Here is a 14,512-nt window from a genome sequence, read left to right on the forward strand (position 1 = left end):
GAAACAGAGAAACTGTAGTGGAAACTTTTTTAAACGCAGCATATTAATTTTTGCAAGTTCTCAAAAATCATATTAAATTAACTAAGCTAGAGTCACCACAAGAAAAATGACTGAAAACACTGCTCAGTTTACATCTCCAGTCTTCAGGTGCTCATACAGAACCTGTCAGTTCTGACAAAATGCATAACTCTTTGGTCATCCTCCTGTAGTACCAAAAGAAATGCATTTTCAATTCTGGAAATTCACATGTATAAAATAACATTGCCATGGGAAACCACTAATATTATCTGCAGAATAGCTACCATAATTAAATGGTCTTTGGAAGACAATAAAGCACAGTCTGGGATGCTCATGACCTCAGTTTGCTGTGCATCTTGAAATGTGACCTTATTTAAAGTTACTGAGGTTTACAGTATCCCTCCTTGAGAAATTCTTTTTTGATCCAAGTACCAGAAACTTCCAAAATACATGCTATGCTGAAACAAGCCAATAAGCTCAACTACCACACCCCACCCTGGCTGTATTACCTGGGTTACAGCAGTACATGAAGAATGCTAATCCAGCTGCAACACTGAAACAAGCAATGAAGAATGAAGGACCTAGAGAACAAAAAAGCAAATCACTTATTAATAGAGCCAAGAATTTAAGTTAACTGATTCATATTAATGGCTCATCAGTGACAACCCGTCACAGTGCCCGACTACATTGATTCCAATGTAATTGGAATAATTATGTTTATTTGGTGCTTAATGTACTATAAAACATAATCACTGTTTTCAATAGCCATTATTTTCCTTTGCAATTATTGCTGTCATAAGACAAAATGCATTTATTCCATGTGACTTACTCATTTTTTAACTCATTAAGAAGAGCAACAGAAAAGGGAACATTCCTTTAGAATTTTAGTCTATAAAATAAATTTGGCCCATCACCCACCAAGTGTTTGTTCATCTGTAGTGAATAAAATTATTTCCAGTTAACCAATTAAGCAATACCTATAGGGCTGTCATGTGATTCCACAGAGCTTCTCTATAATGAGGTAACCAGAGTCAGCTTCAAGGCTACAACTACAAGCAAGAGGCAGCTGACACCTCCACCTATGCCACCAGCGTCAGAAGTAAGCCAAGCATTCAAGGAGAGAAGAAATGGGTGCAATTCCAGAGGGGCTAGGCTCAGACCACAATGGTGGAGCCACAGGTCTGGGAGACAAGGTTAACCTATGTCTGCCAATCTCCTCCCAGGCCACCAAAGTTTGGGAGCAAGTTGAACTAAAGGAGTGCTATATGGGCTAGACTGGGACCTGACTGCCAGTGGCATGGATCTGGATACAACATTTTCCAAAATACATTTTGAATTTGGATTTACTGGGCACTATCTTTCATGTGCATTTAGATCTACAGGCAAATGAAAATAGCTAGACAAGAATTATATTAAAAAACTCTTTCTATACCACTGAAGAATGCCCTTGGTCCAAAATGCATCTAGTACAGGTTCTATACATATGGAGATAAAATGTACTAAACATACCTGTATATTTGTAAGTTGTCTATTTGTATATACAAGGGTAAGACACTTATATGTTGAACCACACTGTTGCTATTTTTAATCATACTTTTGCACTTAAATTTGTTTAATTAAATTATATACTGGTGTTTTATTCATTTGTATTACGTTTGTAGTTATATTTAATTAACGTAACCAGAGGGCATGGCTCTGATCACTTCCCCCCTCCATGCATTCATTGGTTCTTAAATCTGTAGAGAAGTCAGATATGCAGCTTTTCGGGGATGTTAACTATGTTAGCCATGTGCTGTGCTTCTGTGATACAGCTTTACTGATAGCTGCCTACCTGGGTTTCTCCCTACCTCCTGGATTTAAAGAGACACAACAGCAAAAGGGAGAACAAGAGAAATCCCGATTGCTGAAACAAAACCTCCAAGGTTATTTTTATAAGTTTTAATATCTAGATATTAATATCAATGACCATATCAACAGCAAGCACATTTAAAATTTAAAGTTAAATTCATTAAAATAATTGTGACAACCTTACATTTTCCCTGTTGCCCTTATCAACCAATATTGATTAGCAAAGAATACTTTACACATGTTATTTACCCCTGTCATTTAGAATATGTTTCTCCTTCTCAGGGTTAATCCCTTTGGAATCTGAGGCTTCTAGAAACAAAAGCAACACACCAAGAGTTAGTGTCACATATTCAGTCCAACACACTAGAGCAGCAAATCATGCAAAGTGGAAGGAAAAGACTGTATCATCACTTTTCAGAGTAATACAGTATCATGTGAAACATCTGGTCTACTCGCTCTACTCCCTTCCAATATTATTCTATATGGTTACTGTTACTAGATCAACTAAAAAGTTTTTATTAAAAGAATTAAGTTTGATGTCAGTTTTGTTAGGCTTGCATTGGACCTGGGTTCTGCTTGGCATCTTTGAGTGCACAAAACTATGAACAAAGTAAACTGTATGGGGAGGAAAAAGGTTAAATCAATATAAAACAGTCAAATAGTTTCATGTGCTTCTGGTGGAGGTGCCTCTCTTCTCGTTCTTCTTCGGCATCTTTGGGTGACACTAGTTCAGTTGTGCTTGTGTCTTTTGCTTCAGTTTGGGTCTCTAGTTTGATGTTGGTTCTGGTGGGCTTTATTGGTTCTGTTTGCATTAGGAGGCTTCTGGTCATTGGTGGTTGTTGGGTGTTTGGCTAAGACTTCCTGTGTCCTCAAGAATGGGTTGAATTTTTCCTCCCAAAAGAAACAATGGAGAGTGGTTGGGGGCAGCTTGTTCAGGGGCCTGTAGAATTGGACTCTTTGGTCCATTTCACTTAAATCTTGGGGAAGCCCTTAGTGGAGGGGAAGGACTAGGTTCCCTGCAGTTTTCGTGTAGTTTGCTTTAAAAATGTCCCCTTCAGCCCCTCCCCCCCCGAAAGTTTTCCCTATAGGGAGTAATGGAGCCAAATATGGACTCAAATACTGGGAATACTAAATATATATGATATTCCAGATACCCAAATCCAAATAATACTTTTTTTTAGTGCACACCCCTAGTTTTAATTACAAAAGATATCTTTGTTTAAACAAACAATGGTCATCTTCCAGAAACACACCTTGTTTCTTTCTTTTCTTTTTTTAAAAAAAAGCCTTTAACCAATTCAGAGACCTAGTTTGCGGCATTTCCCACAAATGTTTGTGTCTTCATTTGTATGTAAAGGCAGATGTGCCTGCAATTCTCAGTGGAACCACCAAAGAGCTCCATTCCAGGCTGCCACACAATATATCATACCCTTGTTTTTATAAAAAATCAAACAAGACAAAAAAGGTATCTGACCTTTGAATACACCTTCCAGCTATATCAGCAGCAGCTGGATAAATTGATAACTTGACATGACAAAGATTTAGTTGCCATAATATGAAAGACAGTTTTCCTTCCACTTTCAACCTCATATTCAATGTGCAATTCCCAAATATTTATACTGAGACACAAACATCAAGTATTGAAATGCCAGTTTTTACAAGTATTTAGAGTGAACCTGGGTATTCCAACTGTATCCTTTTTCTTGGTTTGAATATTGCTAGGATTTGAGATTTTCTCAAAAGATTTGTTTGATTTGTTAGTCTAATTTGTTATTCACTTACTCCCTTAAAGTCATCCCCCTTACAATTCCAGACCCACACTGACATGATAAAAGCGGCTGAGGGACAATAGGGATTTCAAGGATAAACTGCCTGTCAGGGGCAAGAAAACTCTCTGTCAGATAGGAATAAATAATGTAAATAATGTAAATTTGGATAGGAGCTCAGATTGACAGAGATTATTGAAAAATTGTTTATTTTAAGTCTCAAACTTTCAGAAATGGAAACATACTATTTAATTTGATTAGTATAATATAGTTAGCATAGTTGGGTGCATTGTAGAATAGTATTGCCACAATTGAAATGTATAGATCATGGAGTGTTCTATGCTATTATTTTGGAAGTAGGAGGGGTACAGCAGCAAATATTTTTAAATAATTTATAATATTTTGGTGGTTTAATAGTGAGACATAGTGGAAGAGAGAGGCAATGTCTCTGAGAACAGTTGTGGGCTTGAACATGATAGTCAAATGATGTATGGTGATTGTGCTCTACATAATTTGTATAAAGAGTATATCCCAATCTTCCCTTAATGTAATGGGTATTTCTGTTTTTCCTTTTTTTCCTGTATCCCCTTTGTTGTTTAGAAAATAAAAAAATTAATAAAAATAAAATTAAAAAAGAACTCTCTCTGCCATCTCCCACCCCACACCCTTGCCCTAAGGGCAATTTGCAACACGCAACTACAGCCTAACATTAGTTTGCTCTAATATAACCTGCAAATGATAGTGATAGTCATTTAGCCAAAATGAAGTAAAGCTTAAGTTTAGAATGCAGGCCAAAGGGTCTTCTAATCTTTAAGTTTAGTTATTTTAAACATCCAGAGCTGCAGATGGAATTGAATACCTTTCACACTCTCACAAAGGTTTAAGAGCAGAAGCCTGTCAATATTTGTTATTCTAAACAGTTCTAAAAGTCTACCAAAGGGAACTGGCAATTAGGTAAGAAGAAAGGGGTCTACTTCTTTCTGAAATTTGGGTCTTTCAGAAACAGAGGCTTTGCCTCAATGCAATCACAGAAGAAATATTAAAGACTGACTGCTGCTCTCTTTTGGCAAAGTGGGTTAATAGTACATTGGTTAAAAGATCAAAATTAGCAAACACCAAGCAACGCATGCTATGTTTTTAACAAGGACCTCAATACTGAACATATTGCTATACACAAAGTGAACATAATTAGAAGCTTTATTACACCAGTATCAAAGCCAACAGCTAATTTGTCCACAAATACTGCTGTTTTATTTCACTTAAGTTTTTTGCAGCTCTCTGGCTCATCTACAGCTTTCAGCTATGACTATAGCCTCATCTGAAATGGTGCTGTATAATGAAGTACCAGCAAGATAAATAGTGCTTTATAGAAAGTGAAAAGATGCTTCCAGTAATGAGTACCTAAAATTCCTTTAGGCTGCTAAGAAAACTGTGTATACTGCCTAGAATGTTCAGGGCAGATGAAAAATCTAGGACTCAAAGGCATCTTCAGACATTATAATTAAGAATATACCCAAGCATTCTTTTAGAATATATCTAAGAATGTAATGTGTCAATGTGGGTGAACACACTAATCCTTCGGGTACAGTCAGTCAGCCAGGGTTAGCTGAGCATACTCAGGTCACTGCTACTTTAAAATATATAGAATGGTCATTACTTATGAATCTCACTGGGTAACCTTGGGCAAGTCACTCTCCCTGTTTTACCTGCCTCACTACTTGTGGCTGACTTCTAGGGAAGAAAGACAGGATATATATGATTAATAAATTCTGATTCTAAGCACATTGAACTTGTTTAAGTGGCCCTTCTATCAACTCAGAAGAGTAACTTGATGCTACTGACTTTGGAGCTGTTTCAACTGAGAAAAGCCAAGGAACTACGTCTATTTAATTCAAGTTTTATCACGAGCAACACAGGAGAAAAGAGTGCATATCAAAACAAAGGAAGGTAGATGATGTATATGCTGACATTGCAGAGAATAGTACAGCTCTGACTCATCGCTGCTACCTGTAGTAGTATTAGAACAACTCTACCTTCAAGATAGTTCTGTTCTCTCTTTCAATAATTGCAGTTATACTCAAGAAGTGAGCTGAAGAAGTGAGCTGTGGCTCATGAAAGTTCATACCCTACCACTAATTTTGTTATTCTATAGGTGCTACTGGACTCTTGCTCTTTATACTGCAAACCAAGAAGTCTGATAAATATCGATGTAAGTTCCCTCATCTTAGTACATGGGACAGAAGGACTTTTAACTGTATTTGATAGGAACAACCCCCAAACCCTACCTGTCTTCAAAATACCTAACTTCCCTAATGGACTCCCTAGCTAACCAGCAGACCTCCTAAAGCTTCTCCCACCAAAATCCTACAGTCCTCAATTCTGCCAGTTGGCCAGTAGTTAAACTGCCAAACTCCTCCTCTTTTTTTCTCTTCAACATTCCAGTCTACCATTTAAAAGTGGTTGGCCGAAGCTCCAGGATGGCAGAATTTGAAACCGTCTGTCACACTCCCAAGGTTTAGACATTGCCACATTTCTGCTGAAATCTCACAAAAGGTACTGGATGACCGTCACAATCAGCACTTAAAGTTTCCTTATTCTTGTTTGTTGGAAAGAAAATATTGAAATACCTAATTGCAGGGCAGAAGAACAAACAATGCTGGTAAGAAACATATTTATTCAGGGCAGGACAATGCCAGGAAATGGCTGTTTCTGAAAAAAATGGAGACCAGCTGCAAGGTAATGGAGATTTTTTCCCATCTCAGTGCAAAGTGTGGTATAACAACCACACATTTCTCCACACAAGATTAATACCTCACACTGTGCTGTCTTTCACAGATTACCTACCCTGAATTCAATGCTTTGGGGAACCAGGTTTTTTTTGCTGCATCCCCTCAGCATCGTAGTGTATTTGTTCACCTCTGGAGATTTCCTGTTTTTCTCTGAGCTTTCTCAAACCTTCTTTGCTCCAAAGTTTTGGGAAAGATCACAGTAAATTCAGGATGACTTCTGTGTGAGAGGGAAAATTTGGATTTTCCAGCTCACGTGCCAGCTATTTTCCCTGACTGTGTCCCTGCAGCAGCCATTCCCTTCCCATCACCAGCGGGCTTTTTATTTTATTTTTTAAAAAAATCAGTACTAGAATATCATTCTACCATTTTAATGGTAGGTGCAACAAGTTGTCTGAATTCCCAGCTTTCATTAGCAATAAAAGCACATCTGTAGTCCCTTCCCTTTCAGAGATATAAAAGTAAGTCTATAGTCCCTTCCTTTTCAGAGATACAAGGGGAAAAGTCATTATCTTTGTCACTTCCAGGCGATATGGGTAGGAAAACTGGGTAAATCTGCCATGTGGAAGCCCCATTGATGCTGCACTTAATCGGTAGCCACAGCAGCAACAGGGAGACCACAAACTTCCATCCTGGTGTCAAAAACACCTGTAACATTGGCATCTCGACATCTCTTTTCAGACCTGCCTTCAAAAGCTCATGCTGTCAAACTGATCCTACAAATATGGTTTTCAGAAATTATCCTCACAGAGGGCAGCACAACACATGAAGCAATGCTCAAAGACCCGGTACAGAAAATAACATCTGCCTGTGACTAAATACATTAAGCAGGTTAAATGAAGCAAGCAGAGATTATGAATTATTTAACGTCTTTGCCAATGCCAGTACCTGAACTGTCTGAATGCTGTTAGCTGCTACAAGACAAAAGCAACTGTCTTAGGCTGTCAGGCTAGGACCCAGCAGATTTCAAAAATTTTATTTATGTTATTTATACTCTGCCAGTTTGGTATAGTAGTTAAGAGCAGCGGGACTCTAATTGGGAGGACTGGGTTTGATTCCCTACTCCTGCACTTGTAGGCGGTTAGGTGACCTTGGGTCAGTCACAGCTCTCCAGAGCTCTCTCAGCCCCACCCACCTCACAGGGTGATTGTTGTAGGGATAGTAATAATATACTTTGTAAACTGCTCTGAATGGGCATTAAGTTATCCTCAAGGTCAGTATATAAACTGAACGTTGTTCTTGTTGTTATCTTTCTCAGTGAAATGTAAGGCAGATTACATGGTGTAAGTCAATATGAACTACAGCTGGAACATCCCATGTAAATGTAATGCAGACGTGAAGCTTGGGCCTCTTTTGCAGCCTGCTGTTCTCTCAGGGAGGAGGAGGCCAACTATGCAGGATAAAAATGTGATAATCTTTATAAACTCAGATGAAAAAGGAACTCACAACTGAAATCAATGGGCTTAGACTTAATATTGCACTGTTAACCACTTAACAGTCTCCCACAAGTCTTCTGATCCCACAGATCACAGCAAGAACAGTGTTACCAACACACACACATCACTTCTCTGGAAGTCTCCAGGGTGTGGGTGTGTGTACTTGTGCATGTGCAAGCACACACACACAAATTCAGAAGCAGAGAGTAAATTTTTGTTCAGAAGCATAACAGTGCAATCCTAAGCATAGTTATGCCATTGAGGTAAATGGGCTTTGAAGGGTGTGCCTCTGCTTCAGAGGGCACCGTAGAGCTCTCAAATGGAAGAATTAAGTGGAAATGGCAAATCTTCCAGGCTTAGTAAGCAGATTCCAGACTTGTCTGAGGCTGTGTCTCTAGTTTGTGATAGTTATTTTCTTTCTCCAGAGATGAACAAAACTTTATTTATACTGTCTGTCAAAAAGTTTGGAAACAAGAATGATACATATCCTGGCTGGGATTCTGTAAATGCATTTACCGTTTTAAAAAAGTTAACAGAGACACAGAACCTGTGGTATCTGGTTCACCTTCTTAATGGAAGACAAGCAGCCTACCATAATAAACTCTGAGCCAACCCCTGCTCCTATTTTGTCTGATTTTGATTCTGTGCAAAATATAGAAAAAGCTGGATAGACAAAGACTGGACCTGGAGGATTATTTTTGGACAAATAAGAAAAAAAGGAAGGCCATGTTGGGGCAGCTCAACAGCCCACTTATGCCAGTATACTATTACCTCCAGTGGCCCACCAGATAGCCCAGGAGGCCCACAGGCAAAGAAACAGAGGTCAAACTTCCCCTTGATGTTGTCCTCCATCATCTGGTATTTTGAGATATAGCGACTTCAAGCATCAGTGTTAGCAGTCATCAATTACTTATATGAATCTGTCAAACTTTCTTTTTAAACCAACTATGCCAGCACCCCTCACCACATTCTGCAGTAATGAGTCCCAGCAGTTAATTATAAGTTAGATATATTTTCTTTTGCCTATTCTGAATTATTAACTCCAAACTTAATTCTCCCAAAATACAACCATGAGGTTATTAGTAATCCAAGACCAAATTTTGTAGCTACATAAGGGGAAGATATATTTAGGATCTTGCCAGATTTTTTTCTTTTAAAAAAAGAGAGTATAAAACTACCAAATAAGTGCAGAAATAGAGTTGCTACACACCCAAATAAATATTAGACTGCCATATCATTCAGGGAGTTTTGAAAGTTGATGAAACAGTGCATAGAATATTTAATTTTGTTCCTGAAAAGAAACTAGTCAGAAGAGGGAAGACAAATCTTGTCAAAGAGCAACTGGAGAAAGCTGCTGGAGTTCCAACTTACTTAGGATTTTCCTGCTTGGCAAGTTGTTGTGCAGCTGTTCAGCATTGATCTGCAAAGCACGGTAAAACTCTTGGCAGGGCTTGTCACCTTTCTTCTGCAAGTGGACTATCAGACTTGACAATCGAGTGTGAAGAGAAGCTTTTGGGTTTCGAAACTGCAGGCAAAAAGCATTTATTTATTTACAGTCCTTTCTCACAGAGACTCAAGGCGGATTACACACTGTATGTCAATGCAATCAATGGCCAGGACATTCAGTAAACAAAGTCATAGGCCATGGATAGCAGAAATTTGACAGACAAGCATAAATCTGAATTCAGAGCTGAAAACAACGCTGAAACAAAACATAAGCAATTTGACATGACATAAAAAACATGGAACTACCCAGAAGCGGCATACTTACAGCAACAGAAGATACCGTAGTACAGTCTACCATCCCTATCCCTTTTCAAAACCATCTCTCTGAGCCATTTCCCTTCCCTGTGTGAATCTTCTTATATTTCATAAAGTTTGATCAATCAGAAAACTTTTTGCTAAAGTCTGTATATGCTTTCTGTCCTGAGCAAATCCTTTGATCTACAATGAAGGTTTCATTCTGATCGAAGCTCTTCTCATACTCCATGTATTACATTGTTTCTCCTCTGGGCACAGTCTTCAATGGACAGCAACTCCCCCTCCCCCCCCCACACACACACTCCATGCATTTATGCAGGTTCTCATCTCTTCATATTTTCTGATTTTTCTTATCACTGGCTTTACAGAGGAACACTTTTCCATTCACAGGGCTCTTATTCCTTCTCTTTCCCTTTGGTACCCTGGCTTGCAGCACAACAGATACAGTGAAAGCAACCTTTGTCTCATTTCTACAGCACACGGAAGAGGACACAGCTAGCTCTGCAATTTTGTTCAACACAACTACATATGACTCTACATGAACACTCCATGATACTTTACTGATGTGACAAACGGCTGTTGCCAAAGGAGGAGAAATAACAGACTTTATCATCTGTCAGGGATCCATAGGAAAAACAAGCAGCAGAGGTCATCTTTTCAATGCCTGTATCAACAAAGAACTGAAACAGTATACATTCAGCACTACACAGGACTCTAATGCTCAGATTTAGTGGCATATTTTCCATTACTTCAAAAACCCAAACACATAACCAAGCCCAGATTACTGCTTTTTCCCCCTAAAGAAAAGCAACTTTAGAAGGGGGGAGGCGACTTTGAGCCAAGGAGTGTTGGAAAGAGGTACTTAAATCTTTCTTATCCTCCATCTTCCCACTCCAAAAGGCCCCCACTATGTTGCTATTCCCTACACTGGGTTCCAAACACGTTTATGTTACTCTTTACAAAAAACAGTCAACAAGGCTTCATTATGTGCATTTGTATATAACAGGATTTTTTTTTATAAATGGGGCATAAAGCCCCATGAGCATCTCAAAATAAAAGGGGACATGTTATAATCCTCCATTGTGCCCCCAGGGAAACATCGTTGCTCTACAAACTTCTCCCTCTGTCCCAAGGTTCCTCGAGTGTATTTGTAATGAAGTAAAGAGGTGTGCTGCAGCAGATCCATTATCATAAACATGAGACAGCTGCCACAGACTACATGCCACATAAGAAGAGGCCTCCTGGATCAAAGTGTCCATCTGATTTGGTATTCTGTTTCCAATGGTGGCCAGACAGAGCTTCTGCAAAGCCCATAGAAAGCAACAGCTGACGGCCATTGTTGATCCATCAGCAAAAGGCCTCTGAACATAGAGGCCATATGAACACAATGAAAAGGTTTTATCTAGACCTAAGATTTCCTATTCATATTGTAAAGTTTGTGCCACTTTAAATTCCTGTTCCAGTAAAATCCTTCAGTAGGTTTTAAAAATGGTTTTATGTCTTCTTTAACTAGTTTTTAATATTTTAATTTTTGTAAGTCATCCTACCTACCTCATTAGAAGGGAAAGATAAAAACAAAGGGCCACTGGTGTTCAGAATCCTTTGTCAGGGATACATTAATGATATTTGTGAGTAGCCTCAGCCTCAGCAGGATCCAACTATAAGCTATTTCTAGTTTCTACATGCTTAATTCCGCAAACATATGGCACACACATGGCTTGGCTCTTCACCTCAAATTATGTTTCCACACATTTATTTAATTCTGTGTATATCACAGTTGTAGTCTGGACCGAGTTAGATGGACCTCCTGGGAGTGAGTATGATGGGTAGGGAAGACTTATAAGAATAAGAATGTGCAATAGCTGTACACTTTATAGATTGAGGGTTCATGGTGAAACCTGCAGGATTCAATTTCCACTGGCCCCATTCAGGCCCCACTTTTTTTATACATTAAAAAAACATGGCAATCCTAATCACAAACCAGTCAGTTATATCATACATTCATTAGCTGAGGGCGAGGGGAGGGAATCTGGAAAATCTGCCATTTCAATTACCTTTTCTGCTTCTTTATTAGTAAGAATTTGAGGATAAACTCTATTTAACTGAAGGATAATTTTGTCAACCAGCTGCTCACTAAGTCTGCCATTGCTTGTTAAAAAAGCCATGTCTTGATGCAAACGATCACAGTAAGACTGATCTGCAAAACAAAAGAAAAAACATTTAATAACAAAGTGGGACTCTGGGCCGGTTCTAAATTTTTTATATGTATGGTTACTGTTTCACACTGTGACATGAGTTCATAAATAAACAAATAAATATGTTTTGTAAAATGCAGCCTTAAATGCAAGCACTAATGAAGTAATAATAATACAAATAATAATAAATAGTTAACATTTATATAGCATGTTTCACATGTTAAAAGTGATTGCCGTCCCAAAACGTCTCTTGTAAAACAGGCACTCTTCCCATTGCAGATAGAGGCTGAAGAGCAAGGTAGAAAACTACCCTGGGGAAGTACAAATATATCTTCTCTCATTTCTTGTTGTTTTCATACTTTGTCATCTTTTTCCCCATCCATTTTCATCACTAGTGTTCCCAGTTAATCATATTTATACAATTTATATCATATTTATACAATTATCATAAACATGATACTGAAAATGAATTAATTTTAATGGGAATGATTCAGAGTCAGGAAACAGAAAACAACACACAAATTAAGACTCATAGGTTAAATGTTCATATTTCATCTTGATAAAACTGCAGAATAGTTTGTGGTGGCGTAACATTTGACATTAAGGAAACATGCGCCATATCCACTGAGGTTCAGCACGCAGTCAGGACCACTATTCCTGGCTAGGTAATTGGTATTGCCTACAGGCTCATGTATTTCTAGATCCTACTCCTCCCTGCCCCTCCTCCCTCCCTCACACACACCCTCTTTCATAACACACAGGACAAAGAGTGCAATAAACTACAGCCCTATTCTCTTTATTAAAGAGCTCTACGGCCCATTTCCATTTACTATATATAATTTTATTCCCTTTATTGCATGATTCTTTGCATCCAAGATGAAATATACCAACTCCCAACCCCCTCCCCGCAAATTTTAACACTCACTGTTTTTTAACTTTCCCTTTGCTTTCTTAATATGCACTGGTACAGAGATACAACATATAGTACCATGATAGCAGAGAAAAGATGCGTAACCAAGTATCCTTACAATGATCTAAAATCACATTTCAAGAAGATGGAACCAAGCCTATAATTTCTGCTCTTTTAGTTCTGTCTCCAAATAACCATTATCATATGCTGACCCACAAAAACCCTGCTTATTATGTAGACTAGATAATTATGCTATATAAACTTCCCTGAGATTTTAGGAAAGGGTTTGGTGTTTTTTTTTACACATCAACAGCAACAGATAAAAGACAGCATTGTCTACAGTACAAAAAGGGAAGAATTTTTCCTCACACTGCTTTGATTAGACTTCTCAAATCCCTGAGAAGTACTATTCAAAGTGTTAATTAATTCCAGTGACATAAATATATTTATAGAAGGTAAACAGCAGTACTTGCAGTAAACACAACATTAAAGAAGTTATATATTGAAAGTTCTTCCAGGCCAAAATTTCTAGGTCAGATCGAAAGCTACTTTTAGAACCTGCCTTTCTGGCACTGTAGTCAAGTCTGCTTACAATTCAAAATAACTGTCTCCTATATAATATATACAACACAAAGGGAAAAGTAAAAAAGGGGACAGGAAGAAAAATAACTATACAACCAATGTCAACATTAGCTGCTTCCACATACATTGGATAATGCATTCGATAAACGTTTGTGACTGTTTGCAACTGGATTTTCCTGTGTGAAACAGGAAAATCCAGTTGCACACAATCACTAATGTGCATCGAAAGTGCACTATCCAATGTGTGTGGAAGCAGCCACTGACTGAAGTTTTGAAAAAGGAGGAGCTAAATGGCTGTTGATCACAAATAGAATGGAGAATGGGCCTCACTGACTTGCCTCTCTGCTAATACAAGTATACACATTTTTATTCTGCCCTTACTTCAAGGAGCAGCATTCTTCCCTCCTCTATTTTGACTTCATAACTGCTATGCATAGAAAAACAGAACCTGAAAACTTACTGGTTGTTAATTTCCCCCACAGGTTGAGAAATTCATCTCTAACATCAATTTGATTCCTTTCCTGAAAATAGTGGCTAAGGCTTAGATACATGCCCCCATCCACAGTGAACACAGATGCAAATAATTCATTTACAGTGCAATCCTAAGAAGGGTTACTCCAGTCTAAGCCCATTGAAATCAATGAGCTTAGACTGGAGTAATTCTCCTTATGATTGCACTGTTAGTTTCCTTTCAACTCTATCTTTCTTTAGCAATCCTTTTATTCCTTAGTCATCCAAAAGGCCAAACTGCCACACTGGCAGTTTTCCGCTCCGGTTATATTTAAAGAAATATTTATTGTTTGTTTTGATGCTTTTAGCAATCTGCTTATCAAATTCTCTTTTTGCTTGCATAATTATTAACTTATACTTCTTTTGCGAGACCATGTGCTCCCATTCACTTCATTGGAGCAGACCACTCACTTTTAAAAGAAGCCTTTTACAACTTCCTTGACGTTGGTGTTTCCTTTTCATCATTCTGCTAAAATAGTTGCCTCATTTTGGTAAAGTTCCTTCTTTTGAAATCAAATGTTACTTTTTTGGACTTTAGGGGTAAATTTCATTGACATGAATGAGTCAGTTTGGTGTAGTGGTTAAGAGTGCGGGACTGTAATCTGGAGAGCCAGGTTTGATTCCCCACTCCTCCACTTGAAGCCAGCTGGGTGACCTTGGGTCAGTCATAGCTTCTAGGAGCACTCTCAACCCCACCTAC

At 38.3% G+C, this 14,512-nt stretch overlaps 1 protein-coding gene across 3 annotated transcripts in view; it reads right to left on the reverse strand.

Moving 5' to 3' along the window:
* The window catches only part of CARD19 (caspase recruitment domain family member 19), a 45,121-nt gene that overhangs the window by 9,670 nt on the left and 20,939 nt on the right, over window positions 1-14,512 (reverse strand). For 2 of the 3 annotated variants that reach the window (XM_054977629.1, XM_054977630.1), the window contains exons 2-5: window positions 11,670-11,812; window positions 9,226-9,379; window positions 2,116-2,175; window positions 528-599 (exon numbers count right to left, since the gene is read on the reverse strand). In XM_054977629.1, the coding sequence (XP_054833604.1) occupies window positions 528-599; window positions 2,116-2,175; window positions 9,226-9,379; window positions 11,670-11,812 (429 nt within the window). The remainder of the gene's footprint in view (window positions 1-527; window positions 600-2,115; window positions 2,176-9,225; window positions 9,380-11,669; window positions 11,813-14,512) is intronic. The other variant, XM_054977631.1, reaches the window with a different exon arrangement.

The sequence above is a fragment of the Eublepharis macularius genome, chromosome 4, assembly GCF_028583425.1.
Source record: "Eublepharis macularius isolate TG4126 chromosome 4, MPM_Emac_v1.0, whole genome shotgun sequence".
Lineage (NCBI taxonomy): Eukaryota > Metazoa > Chordata > Lepidosauria > Squamata > Eublepharidae > Eublepharis > Eublepharis macularius.